Raw genomic sequence first — 24,791 nt, 5'->3', positions numbered from 1 at the left:
AATATTTCTGAAATAAAAATTTCAGTTTCGAAATAAAAATTTCAAATGTATCTCACTACTTTTACAGAACAATTCCTAAAAAAAAGTTCCCTGGGAACGAGGTTATAGTTACTTATTACATTTTTTAAGGAATTCAAAACATGTCAAAACAACGTAAGCTTTCCTTTTTACTGAATGTTGTTTTCACGATTCTTTTTAAATATGACAAGCTTTAAACTATTTAAATTTACTGAAAGCGCCTCTGTTACTTTGTTTCCTTGGTTGCAACTATCAAGGGTGTCATTTATATCAAAATTTAGATAATGAACACTCCACCGTTGGGCTGAAATTGATATATAGGTAAAAGGCACAATTCGGACGCCGTAGTTTTTCAACAATAACAAAACTCATCGTAATAACTCTATACATCATTTTAAACGGCAATACAATAAGTATATTATGAAGCACAAAATAGACTCTATTGTTTAAAAACATCAAATATAAAAAATATTTTTTTTAATAAAACTATGTAATATATATAACGTAGTTACACAAGAAATTAAAAATCACTATGGCAACGCTTAAGAGGTCGACCATATTCCGTATACAATCATTATACCTTCATCAGGAAAAAGCTCTTTTTAATCTGATTACAAAAAAAAATATGAAATAGTCCATATCATCCAATTGGCTATAAAAGACGCCTCGTCATTTAATAAAAAATTTCAGTTTCAAAAATTATGCAAGCTCATGAATGGTAACAATGTCAGTGGGCTAAATTTAATCCATCTCGTTGCCATATGAACATTTATTAATTACATACGTAGATAAGTCCGTGTGGGTGGGTGAGAAAAAGAAGCGTAGAAGGTGGTTACTTTCAAATAGTACAGCTGTGTACAAGAAACAGCAAGGGTCGAAAACTTTTGTGAATAACAAAATCACTGAATATAATGCTTTTTTTTTGAGATTTGACATATGAGGATAAAGATATACCTTGGTATAAAAATATAAATTTGAACCTAAAAAAACTGGAAAAACAAACAGGCATGAAACCATCCCTGGTGCAACTGCTTAATCACTTTATAAGCTAATATTCAAACAAACACAAAAAGTAGCATATACTAGAATGATAAAATTCTAACCGTACTATAAATATTCTTTTATAAAATTTTTCGCTTTTTCTATGTCTTCATTGATATCCTTTTTCGTTTCATCGCTGAACGTGGGTAGCGCGCTAAAACAAAACGAAAAATGACGTAATGACATAATGCGGCAAGACTAGTAACAATACCCACCCCTGACCCTCGACCCTGACTGTTATTTGTTTAATAGTTTCGTAATCCTGTTATACATAATTACTAAGATTTACATGTAAAATGTTTTTGGTGTTTGTTGAATTGCCAACGCCTCTTCTTTTTCTATGAAGCAATGGAAAAACTTACTCATAAACAGCCGATGAAAAGATGTCCAAAAAACTTCCTGAAAAAATAAAAAGGACCAAAAATAAGTCAAATTTTCACTAAAAAAGACGCAGTTGGAGAAAGACGTATAGGGATGCCAAGACATCAATGATTCTCTTGTTAGACCACCCAACGTTATTGCAGAAATAGATTTACCAAACAAATACACATAACTTGACTAACCTGGAGTGCAAACTGTGTCGCATACTGTGCCACAAAAATTACAATACTTGCAATACTAAATGAAAACATTGGTTGAAATTATACGCCTATTTCTGTTAAAGTTATGTAGCAACAGAAGTATGTAAACCATACAACTTCATTATGAATTTGGAAAGTGAAGACACTCTATTTCATTATATAGCATGCTTAGATAGTATTAAGACACCACATGAATCGGATTCAACAACAATGAACAGGGTGGTCAATAAAACGCCCAAAATCAGTTCAAGAACATTTCTAGAGCGCTTTTATATTTTTTAAAAAAATGTACCACAACAGTAAGCAAACGAACCGAAAGATATTCAGCATTGGGCACCCTGCTAAATATGAATGGAGTCAAAGACTGGTATTATTTCACTATCAAAGCAGGTCAGATGAAAAATAAAATTATTTTCACACCTATTGACTCTTTTTCGAATGTAATTTTAAACCCTCTAACAAATTCAAGAAAAAAATGCCTTATATACATGCCTCGTTTACTAATAGAAATAGGTGATACAGAGAATTTTACTAAAAACTAACAAAACAAAATTGGGAACTATAGACTACAAACTTCTAATAAAAGTTATATTACCTTGCACATATCACAGTGCTCACTTGTTGACTTTTCACAAGGACATTTCTCTTCACAAAGATTGCATAACTAAATAAGAGATAGTAAACAAATTAAGCTTCGGTTTTGTTGGAGGACCAATGTAATTTCAGTGAATTAAATTTCAACTTTAGCAGTTTTTATATTGTGTCGCCTACAGAAAAGCTCCTGAAATTGGTAAAAATGAGAGAGAAAATCAAATTCTTATACTTTGCAAGATTTACTCACAAAATACTAGTATTGTTAACCTTGCTAAAATTATTTCCAAGGTACTGAAAACCTTACTTTACAATATTTGCAATAACTACAAATTGAACCATTTTTGTAACCATTTTCTTCCTTTGCAGTGCTCTCAGATGTGTGTTCACTGTCTTCATTATTTGAGTCACTTGAGTCGTTAGGTGATGGTATTGGTTTCTCTTTCTCAGTTTCAGAGCTTGAATCTGCCTCCCTCCCATCTTCAGCTGGTGATATAGTAGGCGGGGGAGCCTGTTTGGAATTCTCTTCTATATTTACAATATTATCACTAATTTTTTCCTTGTCATTGCAATAAGCAGCAACAATGCAGCAAAACAAAATAACAAGTATCCCTTTCATTGTTTTCATTTCTAAATATTCTAAAAAGGCATAATTATATATATATATAACATATTCTTTAGTGTTGAAACAACATATTTTTTCGCATTTAGACTATGCAAGACAAACATTGGGATTTTGCCCTTCCTGATCTTTCCCACTTGGCCTTGTGCATTCTGATTCGAGACGCAAATATAAATGCTTTGTTGTTATCAGGGTTCCCACTCATTTTGCAAGTAACTTTTTTAGGATATTTAAGAAAATTTAGGAGGATTTAAGCTGTTTTTTAAGAGATTTTTTCAATAAGCGGGGAAAAGAAATACAAAAATTTAGGTGATTTTAGGAGAATTTGAATTAGTGACAAGGGTAACTTAGAAAATGTAAATAAATATTTCTGACTTATATTCCACAAAAAATCCATTATACAAATAGAGTTTCATAAATAGTTGTTCTCTAACAAAATTTAGAAGATTTTTAGAAGTATTTGCAAAAAATCAGAAAATTTTAGGATATTTTACGATTTTATTTTTTTAGGATTTTTTAGGATTTTTAGGAGGCGTAGGAACCCTGGTTATGTATTCGCAGAAACTTTGCGCTTCCTAAATCTGAGTACATATACTAATTTTCTTGGTGCAATAGTTTTCCTTCTGGTAGACACATATTTTATAATTACGTTAAGTACATTACACTAAACAAAATAAAAATTGATTTGTAAGGATTCAAGTTAAACACAAGTCTTCAAGGCCGAGTCATACTGAAACTCACATAAGTTATGGTGAAACAAGTCCATTTTGACCTGTGCTAAAAGTTTATAATTGCTTGCATAAAAACAAAGTTGAAAAACAACAAAGGAAAAAAGAATTTTTTTTTCTATAGCGTAGGACATCAATGCTCGAAGCATTTAACTATTAAAAGCTAAGCCGTGCGTTTCGTGAACAAATTTAAACATTAATTATGCCAAAAATTTCTGCAAACATCACTTTTACCAAGTTGAATACTTTTTATTCAAAATCATGTACATTTAAGGACTGTAAAGTAGATTTCTAACATCCCCTAAACTTCAAAACATGTGTAAAGTTAAAAAAAATAGACTATTGTATCCAGTTAGAACACACAGAGCTCTTTAGAAAAATGCAGCAATGTTACTGACAAAATCTTAAATGCATAGCTCAATGATAAGTAAACTAACACAATAGAACAATGCATAACATAAAAAAGTTTTCCACAAACACATACTGAAAATACTAAAATATATAAAAATAATAATAGAGAGCTGACATTCAGCTGAGATTCAGTTTGTATGCAAGCGTTGTAAAGGTGAGATTATAGAGAATGAAGTATTTCCAGCTCCAATGATGTACAACAGTGGCTCGTTAGAGATAGTTGAGAACTGTTGGGCAGTGAAGGTGGTGTTGGAAGAAGTGTTACTTGCAGGATAGGTTCTGCTTGGAAAAAGTTCAGAGAGTTACTTCCTTTGTTGACTAGCAGAGTCAAGTGTTATGTTGTACGGTAGTGAGACATGGGCAGTGAAGCAGGAAGATCTTGACTGTTTAGAAAGGAATGATATGAGAATGGTTAGGTGGATGTGTAACGCCAGTCTGAGAGACAGAAAGAGTTCAGATGATCAAGAAGCAGGCTAAGTATCCGTAGAATTAAAGATGTTATCCAGATAAGAAGATTGAATTGGCTGGGGCACTTGGAAAGAATGGAGGGGGATAATTGGGAAAGAAAGTGTAGAGACTTGATAGTTCCTGGGGCAAAGCCTAGAGGCAGACCAAGAAAGACTTGGCAGGAGGTTATAAGGACAGACTTGATACAGAGGAAGTTGAGTTTAGATCTAACACAGGCTAGATCAGATTGGAAAGGGTCATTAATATACCCCTTCCAACCCATGCTAGCATGGAAAACGGACGTTAAGCCGAGAATGATGACGATGATGAATAATACTAAAACACTTACAAATTGACAAAAAGCTAAAAACAAACATAAAAACATAAACAAATTGCCACTGAGGCAGTTTTAGATTTTGAGATATGCCACAATTTCTTTAACCACCATATTGAAAAAAATTACCCCACATAAATCTTTTTTAGTGTAATAAACCATCCATAAACCTTACTTTGTCAAGGCCTATAAATCAAGAACTTTTGATAGGTTTTCTCCACAGGAAATCAAAATTGGCACAGTGGTAGTGTCATAAAAAGACCAAAAGCGTAGAAATTTTATGCTGATACAGTACTTTTTCTGTGACACCAACACAAGCTTGAAATTTGTTTTAAATGCGACTATTGACAATATGAAAATGATGCAAACTGGCCTAGAGGTTGAAAATAACATGTGTAGATCAAATATATATAACAATGTCTGGTGGCAGGCATTCCTCTTTACTGAACACAGATTTGACCCATGTTGAAGCTGCGCTGTGATTTAAGATACGTTAACCCCTTATTATTTTTATTTCAAAGTCTTATTCTGTCTTATTCAGTTAAAGAAAAAATCTTTAAAATGTTTTAGAATTCCTCGTTGTGCCTTGAGTTTTGCGACACCCTGCTCACATGGTTTGTCATCCTTCAAGCAATAAATTTTATCATCATCTGTGCTATCCACTGGTAATATTGTTTTACAGTATTTAAAGGAATATACAATGATTTTCTTTGATTTACTTTCCCATAATAATAAAACCCATTTCAAAACTTCATTTCTTGGAGGCCAGTGCAGATTTCTAGCTTCGTTCAATTGATTTTCTTCAAATTTGATTTAACTATGGCTACCAATGACATTCAAAGGAATCCCAAGCGTGGCTAATTGAACTCTTCATGCAAAGTTTGAACTTCCTTGAAGCACCACGAAAAACAACAAGGGACTTTAGGTTTATAGTGCCATCCCCTCTGGCTGCTAAGCACCCAGAAACACAAACCTTTTCATGTCCCATATATTTCAGTGGGACAGTTCTCTTTCCCACATTTATAATTGTTGTCTTTACAAGCATATCATTCCACACACTTGTTTCATCCATGTAAGCGTTTTGTTAATCATGCTAACCCACTGTTGTTTTACAAGGCTTCCACCACATGATATCCTTTGTTTTACTTGCCTTTGATGTGGTCATCAACAGTGGTATCTTTGTTGAAATGTTGAAATTTTCCGCAGCAGGGTGATGATTTCCGCATTCTCAGTGATGGTTGCGTGTAATGTTTAGCAACAAAAACTGGCTCATGCTTTGGAAGGTAACTTCAAGATGCAATGTTGTTTATCATGGAATATGGACATCTTCAAAAGGAGAATTTTCACTGTGCAGAGATAGAGAGTCCTAGAGTATTTAATGCTCATTTTGAGCTACACAGACCCAATTAGTAGGGCCCATGCTCTACTAGACAAATCCCGGCAACATCCAACAGCCCACACAGTGTGCAATCTTCCTAATTTCCCTCACATGGCTCGAGTTAACGTGGGGCTATGGTAACATTCACTCGCCCATTTTGAATCGCTGTCAAGAAATAAAAAATAAATAAAAAAAATTATATTTTATGCGATCAGTCTTACCAGTTTTGAACGCAGCCTTTAGCTCCCATTTGAGCTACAGAAACCTTTTTTGAAATTCTTGCCCAACTGGATGACAGCCTTATGTGGGGATCAATCCCACAACCAATTGGACATGAGTCGATTGCTCTACTGACCGTATTACTAATCCCCATATATCAAATTTATTTGTCAATTTATGTCTGTGTTTGTTCAATTTTTAAGAAAAAAAATGACATGGTATTTGTATTGCTCATTACTTAAGCTATATTTGTAATATATATATATATAGATTATATTTAGAGAATTTATGATTCATTCTTCTCAATACATTCTTTGTTCTCTTTAGTCTTCTCCTATAGACACTGCATTTGCGCTAGGCCTGTTTCTTTTTTTAAAAGCACAAGTCCTTTGTCAATAGTTGGGCCTGTCCCATCCTGTGACAAAGTCTTTAAAAAGCATGGAAATTGTTTGTCATAGTTAGGCCTGTCCCATCTTATGACACTATTTCTGAAATTGCAAGAGTCTTTGTGTACAGTTGAGTTTGTCCAATCCGATGTCACCGTCTTTGAAAGCGAGAGACCTTTAGTCAATAGTTGGGCCTGTACCAACTTAAGACAGATTTGCATACATTTGTCCAGAGTTGGTCCTGGCCCATTAATAGATGGGCTATCCCAACTGCAAACTCACTGACCAGTCTTTTGATAGACCTTCCCGTTTAAAGACGGGCCAGTCCTGTGTCCAAAGTTAGGCCGGTGTCCATAGTTGGGTCAGAGCAGTACCACGTCACATTCCATGACATATGCACATGTAAAGCTATATACATAGCTATACACCTATAATTAGAATATCCTGTTATAAAAAGTTGTGCGTGACCTGCCTCTATATACATACACTAAGCTTAGATTAGCTAAGTATTTTAGGTAGGTCATGTTCTGATGACTTGCAAAAGATAGCAAAGCTTTATAGTATATTCTTGGATCTGGGTTAGCATGCTTGAAATTTTCTGATCATTTTCAACAAAAATGACCAACATAATTTGAATTCAGTGTTCCGTACGATGTCATTCACTGTACGAAGTTGGGCTTTTTTGCCGTAGCGCTGAGAGTGACCATCCTCGTACAAAACTGACCATCTTCGTACAGCGGCGAATATCGTCAAAATATAAAACTTTTATAAAATAATAACTTTTTTAAAATATCTTCTTTTCTTTTATTTCGTTTTCAAAAAGAATACATTCGTTTTACGATCTAGATGCCTATTTGAAAAAATACTAATGAGGCGAGCAGGTTAGACTCCTGTCTGGATCTCATCAACCTCGTCCCCAGGACCTATTAGGCTTTTCTTGGTTTTTATGGTAGTGACTTTTGAATTTTATGCTATATTGAATTTTCGTGCAAAAAAACTGTAAATCACCCTTGTCTCCAGTGCCTTTGCGTGGCTCGTACGAAACTGTTTTTGTAAGCATGGTTTTGTTAATAATTGAGTGAGAACGGAGAAGAACGCAAAAACTTTCAATATATTATTTTTTCTAACCTTTTTAAGTTATTACGATAGGAAAAGGTAGGTAAATATCGACCTTTTCGAGTACTTTTTCGAACGCACATTTTTAAATTTACATTAAAACTTTTAACGCGTGTTTTTATGTTCAGCACAATGAAGACTGAAAAGAGGTACATGGAAGAAAAATTTTAGGAATGACTAAACGGAATTCCGTAATAATACCCGAACAGACTTATAAAACAATGATGGATTCTTTATGTGGAAGAATAGACAACGTTCCACGTGCTATGAAACGAAAACTTTGCAGAAAAAAATTCCAAATTGTACAAAGTTAGTATTGTTAAAAAAATTCAACTTAAGTAGAAGAAGTGAAGTAGGCCCAGCCTCGTACACAGTTATTTAAGTTGTACGAATTTGGTATTGTTAAAAAAAATTCAACCTAAGTAGAAGAAGTGATGGAGGCCCAACGTCGTACAAAGTTATCTCAGTTGTATGAAGTTGGTTCGAATCAGAAAAATTCAAATAAATTAAAAGAAGTTAAGTAGGCCCAACCTCGTATATAGTATTTGAAGTCGTACGAAGTTAGTATGGATAAAAAGAATCAATTTTTAAGTGGGAGCAATGACGTTGCCCAACCTTGTACACAGTTATTTAGGCTGTACGAAGTTGGTACAATCGTTAGATAATAATGGTCAAAAATTAACGTTCAGAGAATATTTAAGATATTATAATGTTTACTGAATGTATTTAGCAATGCTTAGATATTTATTTCTAAACCAAATTATTCGTTGCATAATTTTTGTACAGCAAATGTAATGCCCATCTTCGTACAAAATTGCCCATCTTCGTACAAGTGCGAAAAATGACCAACCTCGTACAACGGGTCAATTTCGTACGGAACATCAGCACCAAAATTTATGGAAAAATGAAAGTTTATACAAGTAATTACAACTGCCCCTATTAGCAGTCAAACTTTTGATGTTTTATGAAGAAATGACTACACAAATTAACTGTAGTGAAAATTTTTCTCTGCACTTAAATATTATGGTCAAACTTCTATAGCTAAAATTTGAAAACTTTAACTAGCTAAATAACATTAAATCCTGTTCTAATAATGCTTTGGTTTCCTAAATTTCCTATGTCATATATAATTTTTACTGACAAATCCAAATATGCCACTCATTTTCCTCAAAAGTTCCTTGTTTTCTTTTTTTAAATTTGATGATGTTATAACCACCGGGATACAAGAATACAAGACGAAAGAATACAAGACGAAAGATATTTCAAATATAAGTGCATCCTTGTGTACCAAAAACCTAAAAGAAAAACAGTATATTTTGAATATATAGGAAGGAAAAAGATCTAAAGTAATATAACTATCAACCAACATAGCTAGAGCTAAAGCTAGCCCATCTAGTAGCAGTGTTAGAGCACACATTTTTTTGTAATCTTTGGACCCATGACGGAAGGGTCATATAAAATTAGTGTGACGTAATTGGAAAATGGCAGGAAAAAATAATAACAAAGATGGTACCTTTACTGAAAGTTCATTTAATTTTGTTGAACAGAGCCTTTTTATACATGCTATGTTTTTTAAATTTCTCACGGTGCAGAGTAAATAAATAATGGCTAAATCATGTGTTGTTGTTTTGTTTTAAAATCTATTTATTACTTTTAGTTTTAGCTAGCTTACTAGCCATATAAAAAAGCCATATAAAAAGGCAGAGCAAAACTATGGCAGAGCAATCTTTGGAAGAAAAAATGAAGCAGCTACTTACATGCAGCATCTGTTTACAAAGGTTAAGACATCCTAAAACATTATCCTGCGAACATTCGTTTTGTCAGAGATGTCTACAGTTAATTTTCAGAAAAAGTAAAGGGCAACTTGTTTGTCCTAGTTGTCGTACAAAACAAGATCAGATAACTCAATTGACAGATATTGCATGTTTGCACACTGGTTTGCATTTAAGGCAAACAATGGATGTTTTTAGTGAAGATTTAAAAGAAAAAGAGTCAAGGTATATTTTCCTAAAGATCTTTTTATTTCAGTTTTTACAATCTTAAGGAATTCCCTTTTCCAGTGTTTTTTTTCTGTTGTATCAGAAAACCTATGAAAACCATGCATTAGTAAGGTAGCATGTAAAAAAGCTGCTGGTGTTTATTAAAAACTTCAAAATTTTATTGAAATTTGCATTTGGATAATGATTATAATCTTCCAAGTTGTAATAAATATATAATACGCACGTGTATTAACAGAATAGTTTTGCTTGCAAAACTATTCTGTTAATACACATTTACATTTTATTTCCAAAACTTCGTAGCAACACAAGATTGCAATGTATTTTCATAAAAATTACGACACGTTTTATTTTTATTTTTAACATGTTTCGACTTTACCAAAGTCATCTTCAAAATATTATACAAAAGTTGATACATACACTCTTTATACAAAAATTTTTTCGAAAGTTATTTAAATATTTCCCAAAAGTACAATTTTATATGAATTATACAGGCTCTGACTGAAATTTTGAGAAAAAACTTTTTTCCTACAAAACTGGTAAACCGCCATATTTCAAATTACCTTGATAAGAATTTTTCTACAGTTGTCAGTACAGAGACAACTAATGTATTAGAAAAGAGGTATTTTAAATTGCCTTTTATTGGCAAGTACTCTAATACTGCCAAAGAAAAAGTCAATCAACTTGTCAATAAGATGTGTAAAGAAATTAATGTGTGCCTCGTTTTTAAGTCCTGTAAAATTAAAGATTATTTTTCTTGCAAGGACAGAGTTCCTGAATCTTTTAAATCTGGAGTATAAATTTGTTTGTGCTAGTTGTAATGCTAGCTATGTGGGTGAAACCACCAGGCACATTTCTAGTAGAGTTAAAGAACATTTGAAAACTGATAAAAACTCACAAATATTTAAGCACATGCAGTCAAATCTTAACTGTAAATTACTATGTAACGAAAATTGTTTTTCTATTTTGGATTATGCAGACACTGATTGGCAGAGGAAACTCAAAGAGGGTATGCATATTTCTTGGTTGAAACTAGACCTCAATAAACAAGTTAAGCATTGCATCATCAATTTATCCGTTTAATTTTATGTTTTGTATTAGCCGCTTGTTCAATATCGTTTTTGTTACTTAGATATTGATTTAGCATGTGTAAATTCATTTATTAAAATTAAAAAATTGTACTTTTGGGAAATATTTAATTGTCTTAAACAAATTGTGTGTATACATTTACATTTTGAATTTAATTTATCTGTATATTTTATTTTGCAGTGATGAGGATGCAACGAATTTCGGTATTTAATGTTTACATCATTTTTGTTATTATTTTGTCGAATTCTGTACAAGATACTATTTTGTTTAAAAAGTTATTGCTCGCGCCTTTGTGTTAGACCTTTATTTATGTTTAACAGATGAGGCAGACACTGTTGATGATGATGATGATAATATCGATAAGAAATTAAAACAGAAGGTTGAAATTCCAGGTAGGCGAAATTTATTAAGTCATTTCTGTTTAAACGTATGTTGGGTATAATATTAATAAAGGTTATAGACTGGTAACTAAATCTTTTTAAACATTCTCTTTTTTTTTTTCTTTTTTCATAAATTCTCCCCAATTTGTGCTTGGAAATAACCTCAACATTCTCTATCTCTATAAATTTATACAGTTGTCTTCTAATATGTCACTGGTATAAATGTCATAGATCAATATATGCTCTTAACTTAGAGAGGAAAATAAAATTTATTTAAGATTTAATTTAATTTTCTATTTTATAGAACTGGAAAAATTGTCACTCAATAAAAAATCTGTCAATAAAAAAGTTGATAAAAATACCTTTCATGACCTGGATGGTGCATGCTCTAATCATACCGAAACTGATGATGATTATGAAAGTGAAATTGAGGAAGATTTAGATGATGACTTAAAGAAGAAAGTTCGTGAAGTTTCAGATAATGAATCAGATGATAACGTGTGTTCTGCAAATCCCATTGCCTGGCCTAAAAAATCTAAGAAGCATCATCTTAAGAAAAAGATTTTTAAAAGGATTTCAAAGAGCCTGTTTAAGAATCATATTGTGCATGATCTAATGGAAGAAAGCCCTAGAAAGTACAAAGTCACTTCCAACGAAACTCCTTTAAGCGAAAATAAAAAAACAGCCCCTGAAAAAAGCATTCCCATTGAGAGAGAAGAAGAAAGAGGCACAGGTAAAATAAAACCTGATGATAAACAAGAGGTAAAAGAAGCTGAAAAAATCTTGTCTTGTTCATATTGTAAAGAACAAGGTCATGACACAAAAGAATGTAAGGAACTTGTAAAGTTAAGACGGGCTGAAAGACAAATAGCTTACACTGGAAGCTTAGCTGGGGTAAGTTATGCTACAAGAGCAAAACTTAGCGCATCTGCATTAAGCAAATTGAAGACTGGAGCTGTCGGTTATAATGCAGGTGGTTTAAGAACCAAGCGAAATGTAACTTCAAAGAAAGTTCGAAATTCTTCATCGAGTAGATCTCAAGGGCGTAGCCGTGGTAACAAACGTGGTTTTCTTGTTGTTTTTTAATATCGTGTCTTTTTTCGCTAAAGCGTCATTTTAACTTGTTTCATCCATGTAAGCGTTTTGTTAATCATGCTAACCCACTGTTGTTTTACAAGGCTTCCACCACATGATATCCTTTGTTTTACTTGCCTTTGATGTGGTCATCAACAGTGGTATCTTTGTTGAAATGTTGAAATTTTCCGCAGCAGGGTGATGATTTCCGCATTCTCAGTGATGGTTGCGTGTAATGTTTAGCAACAAAAACTGGCTCATGCTTTGGAAGGTAACTTCAAGATGCAATGTTGTTTATCATGGAATATGGACATCTTCAAAAGGAGAATTTTCACTGTGCAGAGATAGAGAGTCCTAGAGTATTTAATGCTCATTTTGAGCTACACAGACCCAATTAGTAGGGCCCATGCTCTACTAGACAAATCCCGGCAACATCCAACAGCCCACACAGTGTGCAATCTTCCTAATTTCCCTCACATGGCTCGAGTTAACGTGGGGCTATGGTAACATTCACTCGCCCATTTTGAATCGCTGTCAAGAAATAAAAAATAAATAAAAAAAAATTATATTTTATGCGATCAGTCTTACCAGTTTTGAACGCAGCCTTTAGCTCCCATTTGAGCTACAGAAACCTTTTTTGAAATTCTTGCCCAACTGGATGACAGCCTTATGTGGGGATCAATCCCACAACCAATTGGACATGAGTCGATTGCTCTACTGACCGTATTACTAATCCCCATATATCAAATTTATTTGTCAATTTATGTCTGTGTTTGTTCAATTTTTAAGAAAAAAAATGACATGGTATTTGTATTGCTCATTACTTAAGCTATATTTGTAATATATATATATATAGATTATATTTAGAGAATTTATGATTCATTCTTCTCAATACATTCTTTGTTCTCTTTAGTCTTCTCCTATAGACACTGCATTTGCGCTAGGCCTGTTTCTTTTTTTAAAAGCACAAGTCCTTTGTCAATAGTTGGGCCTGTCCCATCCTGTGACAAAGTCTTTAAAAAGCATGGAAATTGTTTGTCATAGTTAGGCCTGTCCCATCTTATGACACTATTTCTGAAATTGCAAGAGTCTTTGTGTACAGTTGAGTTTGTCCAATCCGATGTCACCGTCTTTGAAAGCGAGAGACCTTTAGTCAATAGTTGGGCCTGTACCAACTTAAGACAGATTTGCATACATTTGTCCAGAGTTGGTCCTGGCCCATTAATAGATGGGCTATCCCAACTGCAAACTCACTGACCAGTCTTTTGATAGACCTTCCCGTTTAAAGACGGGCCAGTCCTGTGTCCAAAGTTAGGCCGGTGTCCATAGTTGGGTCAGAGCAGTACCACGTCACATTCCATGACATATGCACATGTAAAGCTATATACATAGCTATACACCTATAATTAGAATATCCTGTTATAAAAAGTTGTGCGTGACCTGCCTCTATATACATACACTAAGCTTAGATTAGCTAAGTATTTTAGGTAGGTCATGTTCTGATGACTTGCAAAAGATAGCAAAGCTTTATAGTATATTCTTGGATCTGGGTTAGCATGCTTGAAATTTTCTGATCATTTTCAACAAAAATGACCAACATAATTTGAATTCAGTGTTCCGTACGATGTCATTCACTGTACGAAGTTGGGCTTTTTTGCCGTAGCGCTGAGAGTGACCATCCTCGTACAAAACTGACCATCTTCGTACAGCGGCGAATATCGTCAAAATATAAAACTTTTATAAAATAATAACTTTTTTAAAATATCTTCTTTTCTTTTATTTCGTTTTCAAAAAGAATACATTCGTTTTACGATCTAGATGCCTATTTGAAAAAATACTAATGAGGCGAGCAGGTTAGACTCCTGTCTGGATCTCATCAACCTCGTCCCCAGGACCTATTAGGCTTTTCTTGGTTTTTATGGTAGTGACTTTTGAATTTTATGCTATATTGAATTTTCGTGCAAAAAAACTGTAAATCACCCTTGTCTCCAGTGCCTTTGCGTGGCTCGTACGAAACTGTTTTTGTAAGCATGGTTTTGTTAATAATTGAGTGAGAACGGAGAAGAACGCAAAAACTTTCAATATATTATTTTTTCTAACCTTTTTAAGTTATTACGATAGGAAAAGGTAGGTAAATATCGACCTTTTCGAGTACTTTTTCGAACGCACATTTTTAAATTTACATTAAAACTTTTAACGCGTGTTTTTATGTTCAGCACAATGAAGACTGAAAAGAGGTACATGGAAGAAAAATTTTAGGAATGACTAAACGGAATTCCGTAATAATACCCGAACAGACTTATAAAACAATGATGGATTCTTTATGTGGAAGAATAGACAACGTTCCACGTGCTATGAAACGAAAACTTTGCAGAAAAAAATTCCAAATTGTACAAAGTTAGTATTGTTAAAAAAATTCAACTTAAGTAGAAGAAGTGAAGTAGGCCCAGCCTCGTACACAGTTATTTAAGTTGTACGAATTTGGTATTGTTAAAAAAAATTCAACCTAAGTAGAAGAAGTGATGGAGGCCCAACGTCGTACAAAGTTATCTCAGTTGTATGAAGTTGGTTCGAATCAGAAAAATTCAAATAAATTAAAAGAAGTTAAGTAGGCCCAACCTCGTATATAGTATTTGAAGTCGTACGAAGTTAGTATGGATAAAAAGAATCAATTTTTAAGTGGGAGCAATGACGTTGCCCAACCTTGTACACAGTTATTTAGGCTGTACGAAGTTGGTACAATCGTTAGATAATAATGGTCAAAAATTAACGTTCAGAGAATATTTAAGATATTATAATGTTTACTGAATGTATTTAGCAATGCTTAGATATTTATTTCTAAACCAAATTATTCGTTGCATAATTTTTGTACAGCAAATGTAATGCCCATCTTCGTACAAAATTGACCATCTTCGTACAAGTGCGAAAAATGACCAACCTCGTACAACGGGTCAATTTCGTACGGAACATCAGCACCAAAATTTATGGAAAAATGAAAGTTTATACAAGTAATTACAACTGCCCCTATTAGCAGTCAAACTTTTGATGTTTTATGAAGAAATGACTACACAAATTAACTGTAGTGAAAATTTTTCTCTGCACTTAAATATTATGGTCAAACTTCTATAGCTAAAATTTGAAAACTTTAACTAGCTAAATAACAATAAATCCTGTTCTAATAATGCTTTGGTTTCCTAAATTTCCTATGTCATATATAATTTTTACTGACAAATCCAAATATGCCACTCATTTTCCTCAAAAGTTCCTTGTTTTCTTTTTTTAAATTTGATGATGTTATAACCACCGGGATACAAGAATACAAGACGAAAGAATACAAGACGAAAGATATTTCAAATATAAGTGCATCCTTGTGTACCAAAAACCTAAAAGAAAAACAGTATATTTTGAATATATAGGAAGGAAAAAGATCTAAAGTAATATAACTATCAACCAACATAGCTAGAGCTAAAGCTAGCCCATCTAGTAGCAGTGTTAGAGCACACATTTTTTTGTAATCTTTGGACCCATGACGGAAGGGTCATATAAAATTAGTGTGACGTAATTGGAAAATGGCAGGAAAAAATGATAACAAAGATGGTACCTTTACTGAAAGTTCATTTAATTTTGTTGAACAGAGCCTTTTTATACATGCTATGTTTTTTAAATTTCTCACGGTGCAGAGTAAATAAATAATGGCTAAATCATGTGTTGTTGTTTTGTTTTAAAATCTATTTATTACTTTTAGTTTTAGCTAGCTTACTAGCCATATAAAAAAGCCATATAAAAAGGCAGAGCAAAACTATGGCAGAGCAATCTTTGGAAGAAAAAATGAAGCAGCTACTTACATGCAGCATCTGTTTACAAAGGTTAAGACATCCTAAAACATTATCCTGCGAACATTCGTTTTGTCAGAGATGTCTACAGTTAATTTTCAGAAAAAGTAAAGGGCAACTTGTTTGTCCTAGTTGTCGTACAAAACAAGATCAGATAACTCAATTGACAGATATTGCATGTTTGCACACTGGTTTGCATTTAAGGCAAACAATGGATGTTTTTAGTGAAGATTTAAAAGAAAAAGAGTCAAGGTATATTTTCCTAAAGATCTTTTTATTTCAGTTTTTACAATCTTAAGGAATTCACTTTTCCAGTGTTTTTTTTCTGTTGTATCAGAAAACCTATGAAAACCATGCATTAGTAAGGTAGCATGTAAAAAAGCTGCTGGTGTTTATTAAAAACTTCAAAATTTTATTGAAATTTGCATTTGGATAATGATTATAATCTTCCAAGTTGTAATAAATATATAATACGCACGTGTATTAACAGAATAGTTTTGCTTGCAAAACTATTCTGTTAATACACATTTACATTTTATTTCCAAAACTTCGTAGCAACACAAGATTGCAATGTATTTTCATAAAAATTACGACACGTTTTATTTTTATTTTTAACATGTTTCGACTTTACCAAAGTCATCTTCAAAATATTATACAAAAGTTGATACATACACTCTTTATACAAAAATTTTTTCGAAAGTTATTTAAATATTTCCCAAAAGTACAATTTTATATGAATTATACAGGCTCTGACTGAAATTTTGAGAAAAAACTTTTTTCCTACAAAACTGGTAAACCGCCATATTTCAAATTACCTTGATAAGAATTTTTCTACAGTTGTCAGTACAGAGACAACTAATGTATTAGAAAAGAGGTATTTTAAATTGCCTTTTATTGGCAAGTACTCTAATACTGCCAAAGAAAAAGTCAATCAACTTGTCAATAAGATGTGTAAAGAAATCAATGTGTGCCTCGTTTTTAAGTCCTGTAAAATTAAAGATTATTTTTCTTGCAAGGACAGAGTTCCTGAATCTTTTAAATCTGGAGTATAAATTTGTTTGTGCTAGTTGTAATGCTAGCTATGTGGGTGAAACCACCAGGCACATTTCTAGTAGAGTTAAAGAACATTTGAAAACTGATAAAAACTCACAAATATTTAAGCACATGCAGTCAAATCTTAACTGTAAATTACTATGTAACGAAAATTGTTTTTCTATTTTGGATTATGCAGACACTGATTGGCAGAGGAAACTCAAAGAGGGTATGCATATTTCTTGGTTGAAACTAGACCTCAATAAACAAGTTAAGCATTGCATCATCAATTTATCCGTTTAATTTTATGTTTTGTATTAGCCGCTTGTTCAATATCGTTTTTGTTACTTAGATATTGATTTAGCATGTGTAAATTCATTTATTAAAATTAAAAAATTGTACTTTTGGGAAATATTTAATTGTCTTAAACAAATTGTGTGTATACATTTACATTTTGAATTTAATTTATCTGTATATTTTATTTTGCAGTGATGAGGATGCAACGAATTTCGGTATTTAATGTTTACATCATTTTTGTTATTATTTTGTCGAATTCTGTACAAGATACTATTTTGTTTAAAAAGTTATTGCTCGCGCCTTTGTGTTAGACCTTTATTTATGTTTAACAGATGAGGCAGACACTGTTGATGATGATGATGATAATATCGATAAGAAATTAAAACAGAAGGTTGAAATTCCAGGTAGGCGAAATTTATTAAGTCATTTCTGTTTAAACGTATGTTGGGTATAATATTAATAAAGGTTATAGACTGGTAACTAAATCTTTTTAAACATTCTCTTTTTTTTTTTCTTTTTTCATAAATTCTCCCCAATTTGTGCTTGGAAATAACCTCAACATTCTCTATCTCTATAAATTTATACAGTTGTCTTCTAATATGTCACTGGTATAAATGTCATAGATCAATATATGCTCTTAACTTAGAGAGGAAAATAAAATTTATTTAAGATTTAATTTAATTTTCTATTTTATAGAACTGGAAAAATTGTCACTCAATAAAAAATCTGTCAATAAAAAAGTTGATAAAAATACCTTTCATGACCTGGATGGTGCATGCTCTAATCATACCGAAACTGATGATGATTATGAAAGTGAAATTGAGGAAGATTTAGATGATGACTTAAAGAAGAAAGTTCGTGAAGTTTCAGATAATGAATCAGATGATAACGTGTGTTCTGCAAATCCCATTGCCTGGCCTAAAAAATCTAAGAAGCATCATCTTAAGAAAAAGATTTTTAAAAGGATTTCAAAGAGCCTGTTTAAGAATCATATTGTGCATGATCTAATGGAAGAAAGCCCTAGAAAGTACAAAGTCACTTCCAACGAAACTCCTTTAAGCGAAAATAAAAAAACAGCCCCTGAAAAAAGCATTCCCATTGAGAGAGAAGAAGAAAGAGGCACAGGTAAAATAAAACCTGATGATAAACAAGAGGTAAAAGAAGCTGAAAAAATCTTGTCTTGTTCATATTGTAAAGAACAAGGTCATGACACAAAAGAATGTAAGGAACTTGTAAAGTTAAGACGGGCTGAAAGACAAATAGCTTACACTGGAAGCTTAGCTGGGGTAAGTTATGCTACAAGAGCAAAACTTAGCGCATCTGCATTAAGCAAATTGAAGACTGGAGCTGTCGGTTATAATGCAGGTGGTTTAAGAACCAAGCGAAATGTAACTTCAAAGAAAGTTCGAAATTCTTCATCGAGTAGATCTCAAGGGCGTAGCCGTGGTAACAAACGTGGTTTTCTTGTTGTTTTTTAATATCGTGTCTTTTTTCGCTAAAGCGTCATTTTAAAAGCGACTTATACGGTAAACTTACCTTAACACAACTTAAAAATTGTAAATATGTCCTGGTTGGAAAAATGTAATTATAAAATATATATCTGGTTCTGTTTAATATTTTCAATAACGATCTAAGAATTAAAAATACAATTTTGAAAGGACGCTGAACTGGGTGTTTAATACCAAGCCTAGAGAATGTGAATTATTAAAATTTCATCAAAGCTGATATGAAATTTATGAATTGAAATTTAATGGATGGTATATTATGAAAATAATTTATGCAATTTTAAAAAAAATCATTCTTGAGAAAATATACTGAAACGCAGCAACAGGGAAAGAACGTGTTTTTGTATTTATTGTAAATGTAAGTTTATGTTCAGTTATTTTCTTATTTAAAACTTATAGTATAAATCGGCTTTGTACTTTTACCAATGTATTTTTTATCAGTTTTTTTATTCGAAAAAATATAGTTTTATATCTTAGATACATTTTACTGGAAGTGACACATAGATATAGCTACTATCCCGGAAATATGCAAAGCCATAAACTGTTGGAAAATAAATAAAACGAGAGAGCAATTATTACAGAAACCTCAAAAACCTAATAATTCGCCAAAGTAAGTCCATGCTATATACGCATAAAAAACATATCTTTGAAATCCCAGTCAGTAATTTTGATACAAAGATCTTCATCACGCCATCAATCAGCCTCTATATATGCGGTGGCAGTGTTGTTAAGATGGTTCAACGATGAAACTAATTTTATTGCATTTACACAAATTTCAATTCTGCTGTTTCGAGATCAAATTGATTTAAATTATAAACCCTTGTAGGGTTAAATATTTCAATTTTTTTTTCAAAAAGGGTAAATTATTTCTGGCCCAATATGTTGTAAAACTGGATGCAAAAGAATCTTGATTTTTGATTTTTTTTAATAACTGCATCAATTTTTATGGAAAGCAGAACAGTTTAAAATGTTGACTAATTTCGACATAAATCAACGTTTAGATGACAAAAAATCCAGATTTCCATATAAATGATCAGATTCAGCAGCAGTTTTTAATCACGGAGTCAAAGTTAGTCAACAACGACGTCCAATGTTTTAAATCACATGATTTTTTTATATGCAACTTAGGATTTTGATCAGATCTCAGGTCATTCAATTTCAAGTTAATATCTACAATCTTGGACAAAAATTTTGAGGCAGTTTTTTCGTAATTTTTACCAGTCACTATTTTTGCACACAAGTAGGCAAACAGCGTGTAAAGTTTGCTGATCGCATTTTTTAGCACGCTTGCACAAAAAAATAATCCACGTCTGCGCCAACCCAGGTCCTTATATTCGTGAATAATTGCCATGTGCAGATCTGAAGCTGCACAATTTTATATGATTCAACTAATTTGCGTAATTTGTGTGAAGAGAAAAAGAAGAAAATATTTTTTGTAAGGAAAGTTCTTCAAAAAATAAACTGTACTAAAGTGTCCAACAAAGAAGTTTTATTTATTTTGTTTTAAAGTGTTTCCTTTTCTATTTTCGTAAAAAATTTTTTTTTGCTTTTGCTGGTGTTTATATTTTGTACAGAAATAAAGAAAGAAAAATCGTGAAAAAGAATTTTGAAATAAGTTCCCGGTTTGGTGATAAATGTCACATTTCCTCTACAAATTTACCATACTAGTCGTTGGCCCGTTGAAAATCCACGAGTTCGCCTATCCTTTTTATACCGCATTGCGTGCTTCTGGCTACTTGCGCAGCTAAGCTACCATTTTGCGTGACGGACAGACAGACGTATACGGGCATTATAATATAGATCAATAGCGGACTTGATAAATTTAAATTCATTCTTTCTCACATTGACATTAACACGTGGACCAAATTTTTGTGTTTCGCACGGCTGTTTAAAACTAATTTCATTTCGTGTGTCGTCATCTTCGTTCCCAGGATCTTTTGCCTAGATACAGTTTTTGTCGATATCAAGTTTAACATAAAGGAAGTTTGACACTCATGTAAATAAAGGCTTCACTAGACGATATTCATGACGAATTGTATTACGATCGCAGATTATTGAAGTATAGTGAAGAAATACAGAAAAATTAAATTAATTTCTGGACGATTGATGGCTGATGTTAACATGCGTGTTTTTACTTTGGAGAAGCCTTCTATTATTAATATTGTTTATAATTATTATGAATACTATATATGATTTGTACTAAGAAGTTGTCAAACTAATTCTAACAACACAACACGACCTTGCTCTTCGGATGCCATCTTTAAATTATTATCTAAGCACTCTGCTTTCTAAATTGTTTTTCTGTTTTTTGATTAGTTTAAAACTGGACGACCGCTGACTTGCTTTTCATGAGACAATATTTTTGCTGCAGCGATGACATTTTTCTCTCTTTCCGCATGTTACGAAATATTTGACAGCCGTCGTGAAAATCGTCTAGTGGAGATCCGTCTTAAAAAAGGAAGAGCGCCTATTTATTGATTGAATAAAAAGCATCCTATTTTTGTATTTTATTTTATTTTAAGACAGCATGACTTCAAGTGAAAATCGCATAAAAACGAAACTGGAAAAATTATGCCAATGTCCCATTTGTCTCGATGTCTTCAAAGACCCGAGAACGTTAAATTGTCAACATACATTTTGTCGCAGATGTTTGGAAGGATCATGTGTTGAGAACGAAGCTGGGTTATTGAGTTTATGTTGTCCGACATGCCGTTCGAGGCAACCACTTATCTATCAACTATCAGACGTGTCACGAATCACTGGTTTTCTGTTTATCACACAAGTACTTGAAATCTTAAAAGAATGGAAGGGGTAAGCCTGAAGGGTAAACCTCTCTTTTTTATTTTTCTAAAAATTTATAAAAAGAGACAGCTGGCTTTTGAAACGAGGTTATCATTAAACATTTCGACGTGAAATACACCTTATTTTATATGTTCATAATTTTTTTAATTTATTTATTTAGTGGCAATAAATATATGGATAACGACAAACTACTAAAGACTGGTAAGTATAGTCGCTAACCAAGTTCTTTCCTGGGGCTTTATTTTCTCTTTTTAATATCGGTCAGCAAGAAATAAGCCGGAGTTTAATTGCTCACAACGATAAAATCCTCCATTGGAATTGGTTGCAGTGAAACCTTCATCAAGTGAACATCTCTATCAAGCGAGCATTCTCTATTCTTCGCACTGTCTGGAATTCCCAGCCTCTTCTCTAGGAGATCTTGTATTTTACCCTTGTAACGAGGTTGTGAATTTCCTACCTTTTTCTCGCTTGTAGTATATCAGAGATTTGTGTCGAGGTATTTTTAATATTTGAAATCAATATCATTGTTTTGTTGTGTTGAAATTTTTTTGTCATTTTTTCAAGTCTGTACATTCTCACCAGCGTTTCTATCACCGCAATATTGCAGATTGAAATCTTTTTTTTACTTTTAGAAAAGTCATCTGATGAAAGAATGTTTTTAAACACAAAAGTGACAAGCTTCTATCAAAGTATCAACATTGACACGATGGAACATATAGCACAAATGCATACACAAGAATATGGTGCACGTGATATGAAGATCAAATCTTTACAAGAGGAATTATCCCGCGTGAAAAGACACAACGCAAATCTTTTACTTGATAACATGTCCTTACGCATAGCGTTAGTTAAACATTCAAAATTACCGCCCGATAATCTTTTCCCTCCTGCGAAATATTTACCGCCAAATGAATATTCACCGCCCCAAAATATTGCGCCCGATGATAGTAGTGGGCACAAGTTAAACAAAGATTTAACAACTTCGTATAAAGATTCCAGTGTTACGGAAGAAGATATCAGCAAAGACAAATCTATAAACAACAAACGAAACGATTATAATCTGCGAAAGATAGCACTAATAAATTCTCTAAGAAGAGGAAGAGATTCAAGTTTCAGTCGCCCGTTAATTGAATCGCGAAACAAGATGACTAAGCCATACAGAGATGAGAATTTTTATAACGAAATTGCGTTTATCCCTAAAGATTCAACCAATGATATCAAAGGTCCAAAACAAAGCAATCACGTTTATTTAAACGATTTGCAAGTCCTGGATAGAAAGATTAAGAACTACACTAACAGATCAAGCCCTGTATTAGAGAAACAATTTTCATTCTCTGAGAGAAACAACAAAAGTCTGTGTTGGAAATGTTTTCGTCCGGGGCATTCAGGTAGTAAGTGTAGGGAGACAACGACTGCTCGTGGTAGAATTATCTGTGCGCGATGCAATTTGGTGGGCCACAGTGAAGCGAAATGTACAGCTTGAAGGATCATCAAGTATTTGGTACCAAAAATAAAAAGGTCGAAGCTTTAAGGAACAAAAACAGCCGTTACTTTTTGTGTGCTGCCATGTTTTTGATGTAACTCCATCGCTATGTTTTTGATGAAACTCCAAACCGTATTTAGCTATATTGTCATGGGATAATTTAGGAAGTTTGGTCATTCAGAGAATTAGCACTTACATTACTTATGGAATACTGATTATTCGCAATTCCTTTTTAGCCACCTGTTGTAAATTTTAGAACACCTTTTAACACGGACCAACTTAGATAGCTGGAGTGGAAAAGCAACAAACAACGCCGATTTTTTACTTCGTTGAGCAATCTCGCACACATGATATTTGATTGTAATAATTATTGTTTGCACTTCAGAGAATATTCACAATTTTATTTATATCATTTATTTAGTTTTTATACATTCAGAGACATTTTAGTTTTTTATAGTTTCGAGGTGTAATGTAAAATATAAAATATTGTAATGATGTAAAAATACATAAAAAAAACTTGATAACAAGGTTTAAAAAAGCAAGGGATATATTAAGGATTGCTCAAAATTTGAATCCACTTTTGCTAATTTACTATCGACTGTAATGAAATACTTTCCGACTTACCTAGATCCATTTTTTGTTGCTGCTACCAAGGAGGATTTGGTACTTACTTACGTACTTACAAGAATCATTAATCTCCTGCGAAATCTAAAACTTTTTCGTATTTCAAAGTTTTAGGCCTACATATGTTTTAGAATTTATTTGTAAAATGAAAAACTCCCTTGCTTCTATAATTTTGCAATCAGAAGCAAAGATTTTCTAGTCCAAAATTAGTTATAGAAAAATAAAACTCAAATTGATACCAGCATGATTTTTTTTATTCCAGTTTTTCTTAAAAAATTTGCTTGTCAACATATTTGACATCGGTGTTTGTATAGATTTTAAATCAGAAATGTAACTATAAACGAGTCAAAAAAAACGAAGTCAAAAATATATTTTGAAAATGGCTGTTTGATGAAATACTTTTTTTTCTCTTCACATCCATCAAAATTATCATTTATGTTTTAATTTTCTTATTGATTGAGTTTTTCTGTATTTTCTTGATTTGATATGCACCACCACCATAATTAATGCTTTTTTTTCAAAATTTTCAAGACACATAAAAAGGCTCCCACGCCTCCTCAAATCTCCTTAAATCTGTCTACAAAATTCTTCTCAATTCTACTCAATTCTCCTCAAAACAATTTAAAATCTAAACTTTCCTCTCATTTTCAGCACTAAAATCTCCTCAATTCTTTTACATTTTGATTTGAAAAAATAAAGGGTGAACACCCTTTAGAAGGTACACAATCAAAATATAAGTCAGTCCTAAAATGTTGGTGAAAAATATCGAATTTTCCGTGATATTAACTGGTCAAATCTCTTAA

At 32.6% G+C, this 24,791-nt stretch overlaps 4 protein-coding genes across 7 annotated transcripts; 3 read left to right on the top strand and 1 right to left on the bottom strand.

Moving 5' to 3' along the window:
• Positions 1–352: 352 nt before the first annotated feature.
• Positions 353–2,896, bottom strand: LOC130641445 (sarcoplasmic reticulum histidine-rich calcium-binding protein-like). 2 transcript variants are annotated; one of them, XR_008982459.1, is made up of 5 exons: positions 2,539–2,896; positions 2,236–2,304; positions 1,623–1,677; positions 1,349–1,458; positions 353–1,213 (listed from the first exon to the last, which is right to left on the bottom strand). XR_008982459.1 is itself a non-coding variant. In XM_057448250.1 (5 exons), exons 1-5 carry the CDS (start codon positions 2,857–2,859, stop codon positions 1,126–1,128), a joined length of 570 nt encoding a protein of 189 aa, XP_057304233.1. In that variant the 5' UTR covers positions 2,860–2,896; the 3' UTR covers positions 353–1,125. The 2 variants fall into 2 exon arrangements, 1 of the variants encoding a protein (XP_057304233.1); XM_057448250.1 differs by having other exon boundaries at positions 1,422–1,458.
• A 6,539-nt stretch (positions 2,897–9,435) lies between these two features.
• Positions 9,436–13,304, top strand: LOC130641444 (E3 ubiquitin-protein ligase RNF168-like). The gene is made up of 4 exons (XM_057448249.1): positions 9,436–9,869; positions 11,139–11,161; positions 11,279–11,350; positions 11,643–13,304. The coding sequence occupies exons 1-4, from the start codon at positions 9,586–9,588 to the stop codon at positions 12,422–12,424; spliced, it is 1,161 nt and encodes a 386-aa protein (XP_057304232.1). The 5' UTR covers positions 9,436–9,585; the 3' UTR covers positions 12,425–13,304.
• A 2,810-nt stretch (positions 13,305–16,114) lies between these two features.
• Positions 16,115–19,555, top strand: LOC130641443 (E3 ubiquitin-protein ligase RNF168-like). The gene is made up of 4 exons (XM_057448248.1): positions 16,115–16,497; positions 17,767–17,789; positions 17,907–17,978; positions 18,271–19,555. Exons 1-4 carry the CDS (start codon positions 16,214–16,216, stop codon positions 19,050–19,052), a joined length of 1,161 nt encoding a protein of 386 aa, XP_057304231.1. The 5' UTR covers positions 16,115–16,213; the 3' UTR covers positions 19,053–19,555.
• Positions 19,372–24,053, top strand: LOC130641442 (uncharacterized). Of its 3 annotated transcripts, XM_057448245.1 has the most exons (5): positions 19,389–19,437; positions 19,557–19,689; positions 21,602–21,890; positions 22,042–22,082; positions 22,514–24,053. In XM_057448245.1, the coding sequence occupies exons 3-5, from the start codon at positions 21,607–21,609 to the stop codon at positions 23,362–23,364; spliced, it is 1,176 nt and encodes a 391-aa protein (XP_057304228.1). In that variant the 5' UTR covers positions 19,389–19,437; positions 19,557–19,689; positions 21,602–21,606; the 3' UTR covers positions 23,365–24,053. The 3 variants fall into 3 exon arrangements, with proteins under 3 accessions (XP_057304227.1, XP_057304229.1, XP_057304228.1); XM_057448244.1 differs by lacking the exon at positions 19,557–19,689 and having other exon boundaries at positions 19,372–19,437; XM_057448246.1 differs by lacking the exon at positions 19,557–19,689 and having other exon boundaries at positions 19,384–19,437; positions 21,606–21,890.
• Positions 24,054–24,791: the final 738 nt, after the last annotated feature.

Source organism: Hydractinia symbiolongicarpus, chromosome 4 (assembly GCF_029227915.1).
Source record: "Hydractinia symbiolongicarpus strain clone_291-10 chromosome 4, HSymV2.1, whole genome shotgun sequence".
NCBI lineage: Eukaryota > Metazoa > Cnidaria > Hydrozoa > Anthoathecata > Hydractiniidae > Hydractinia > Hydractinia symbiolongicarpus.
Note: the sequence above shows the minus strand (reverse complement) of the source record. Positions and strands in the feature narration are given on the sequence as shown.

What these genes read in the sequence shown, in the direction of transcription:
- LOC130641445 (XM_057448250.1), bottom strand. Translation starts at nt 2,859, where the DNA reads ATGAAAACAATGAAAGGGATACTTGTTATTTTGTTTTGCTGCATTGTT. An exon ending in GTTATTGCAAATATTGTAAA is followed by an intron (nt 2,305 to 2,538) that starts GTAAGGTTTTCA and finishes TCTCTTATTTAG; the next exon opens with TTATGCAATCTTTGTGAAGA. An exon ending in AGCACTGTGATATGTGCAAG is followed by an intron (nt 1,678 to 2,235) that starts GTAATATAACTT and finishes GTTTTCATTTAG; the next exon opens with TATTGCAAGTATTGTAATTT.
- LOC130641444 (XM_057448249.1), top strand. Translation starts at nt 9,586, where the DNA reads ATGGCAGAGCAATCTTTGGAAGAAAAAATGAAGCAGCTACTTACATGC. An exon ending in TGAGGATGCAACGAATTTCG is followed by an intron (nt 11,162 to 11,278) that starts GTATTTAATGTT and finishes TATGTTTAACAG; the next exon opens with ATGAGGCAGACACTGTTGAT. An exon ending in ACAGAAGGTTGAAATTCCAG is followed by an intron (nt 11,351 to 11,642) that starts GTAGGCGAAATT and finishes TCTATTTTATAG; the next exon opens with AACTGGAAAAATTGTCACTC.
- LOC130641443 (XM_057448248.1), top strand. Translation starts at nt 16,214, where the DNA reads ATGGCAGAGCAATCTTTGGAAGAAAAAATGAAGCAGCTACTTACATGC. An exon ending in TGAGGATGCAACGAATTTCG is followed by an intron (nt 17,790 to 17,906) that starts GTATTTAATGTT and finishes TATGTTTAACAG; the next exon opens with ATGAGGCAGACACTGTTGAT. An exon ending in ACAGAAGGTTGAAATTCCAG is followed by an intron (nt 17,979 to 18,270) that starts GTAGGCGAAATT and finishes TCTATTTTATAG; the next exon opens with AACTGGAAAAATTGTCACTC.
- LOC130641442 (XM_057448244.1), top strand. Translation starts at nt 21,607, where the DNA reads ATGACTTCAAGTGAAAATCGCATAAAAACGAAACTGGAAAAATTATGC. An exon ending in ATCTTAAAAGAATGGAAGGG is followed by an intron (nt 21,891 to 22,041) that starts GTAAGCCTGAAG and finishes TTATTTATTTAG; the next exon opens with TGGCAATAAATATATGGATA. An exon ending in CGACAAACTACTAAAGACTG is followed by an intron (nt 22,083 to 22,513) that starts GTAAGTATAGTC and finishes TTTTACTTTTAG; the next exon opens with AAAAGTCATCTGATGAAAGA.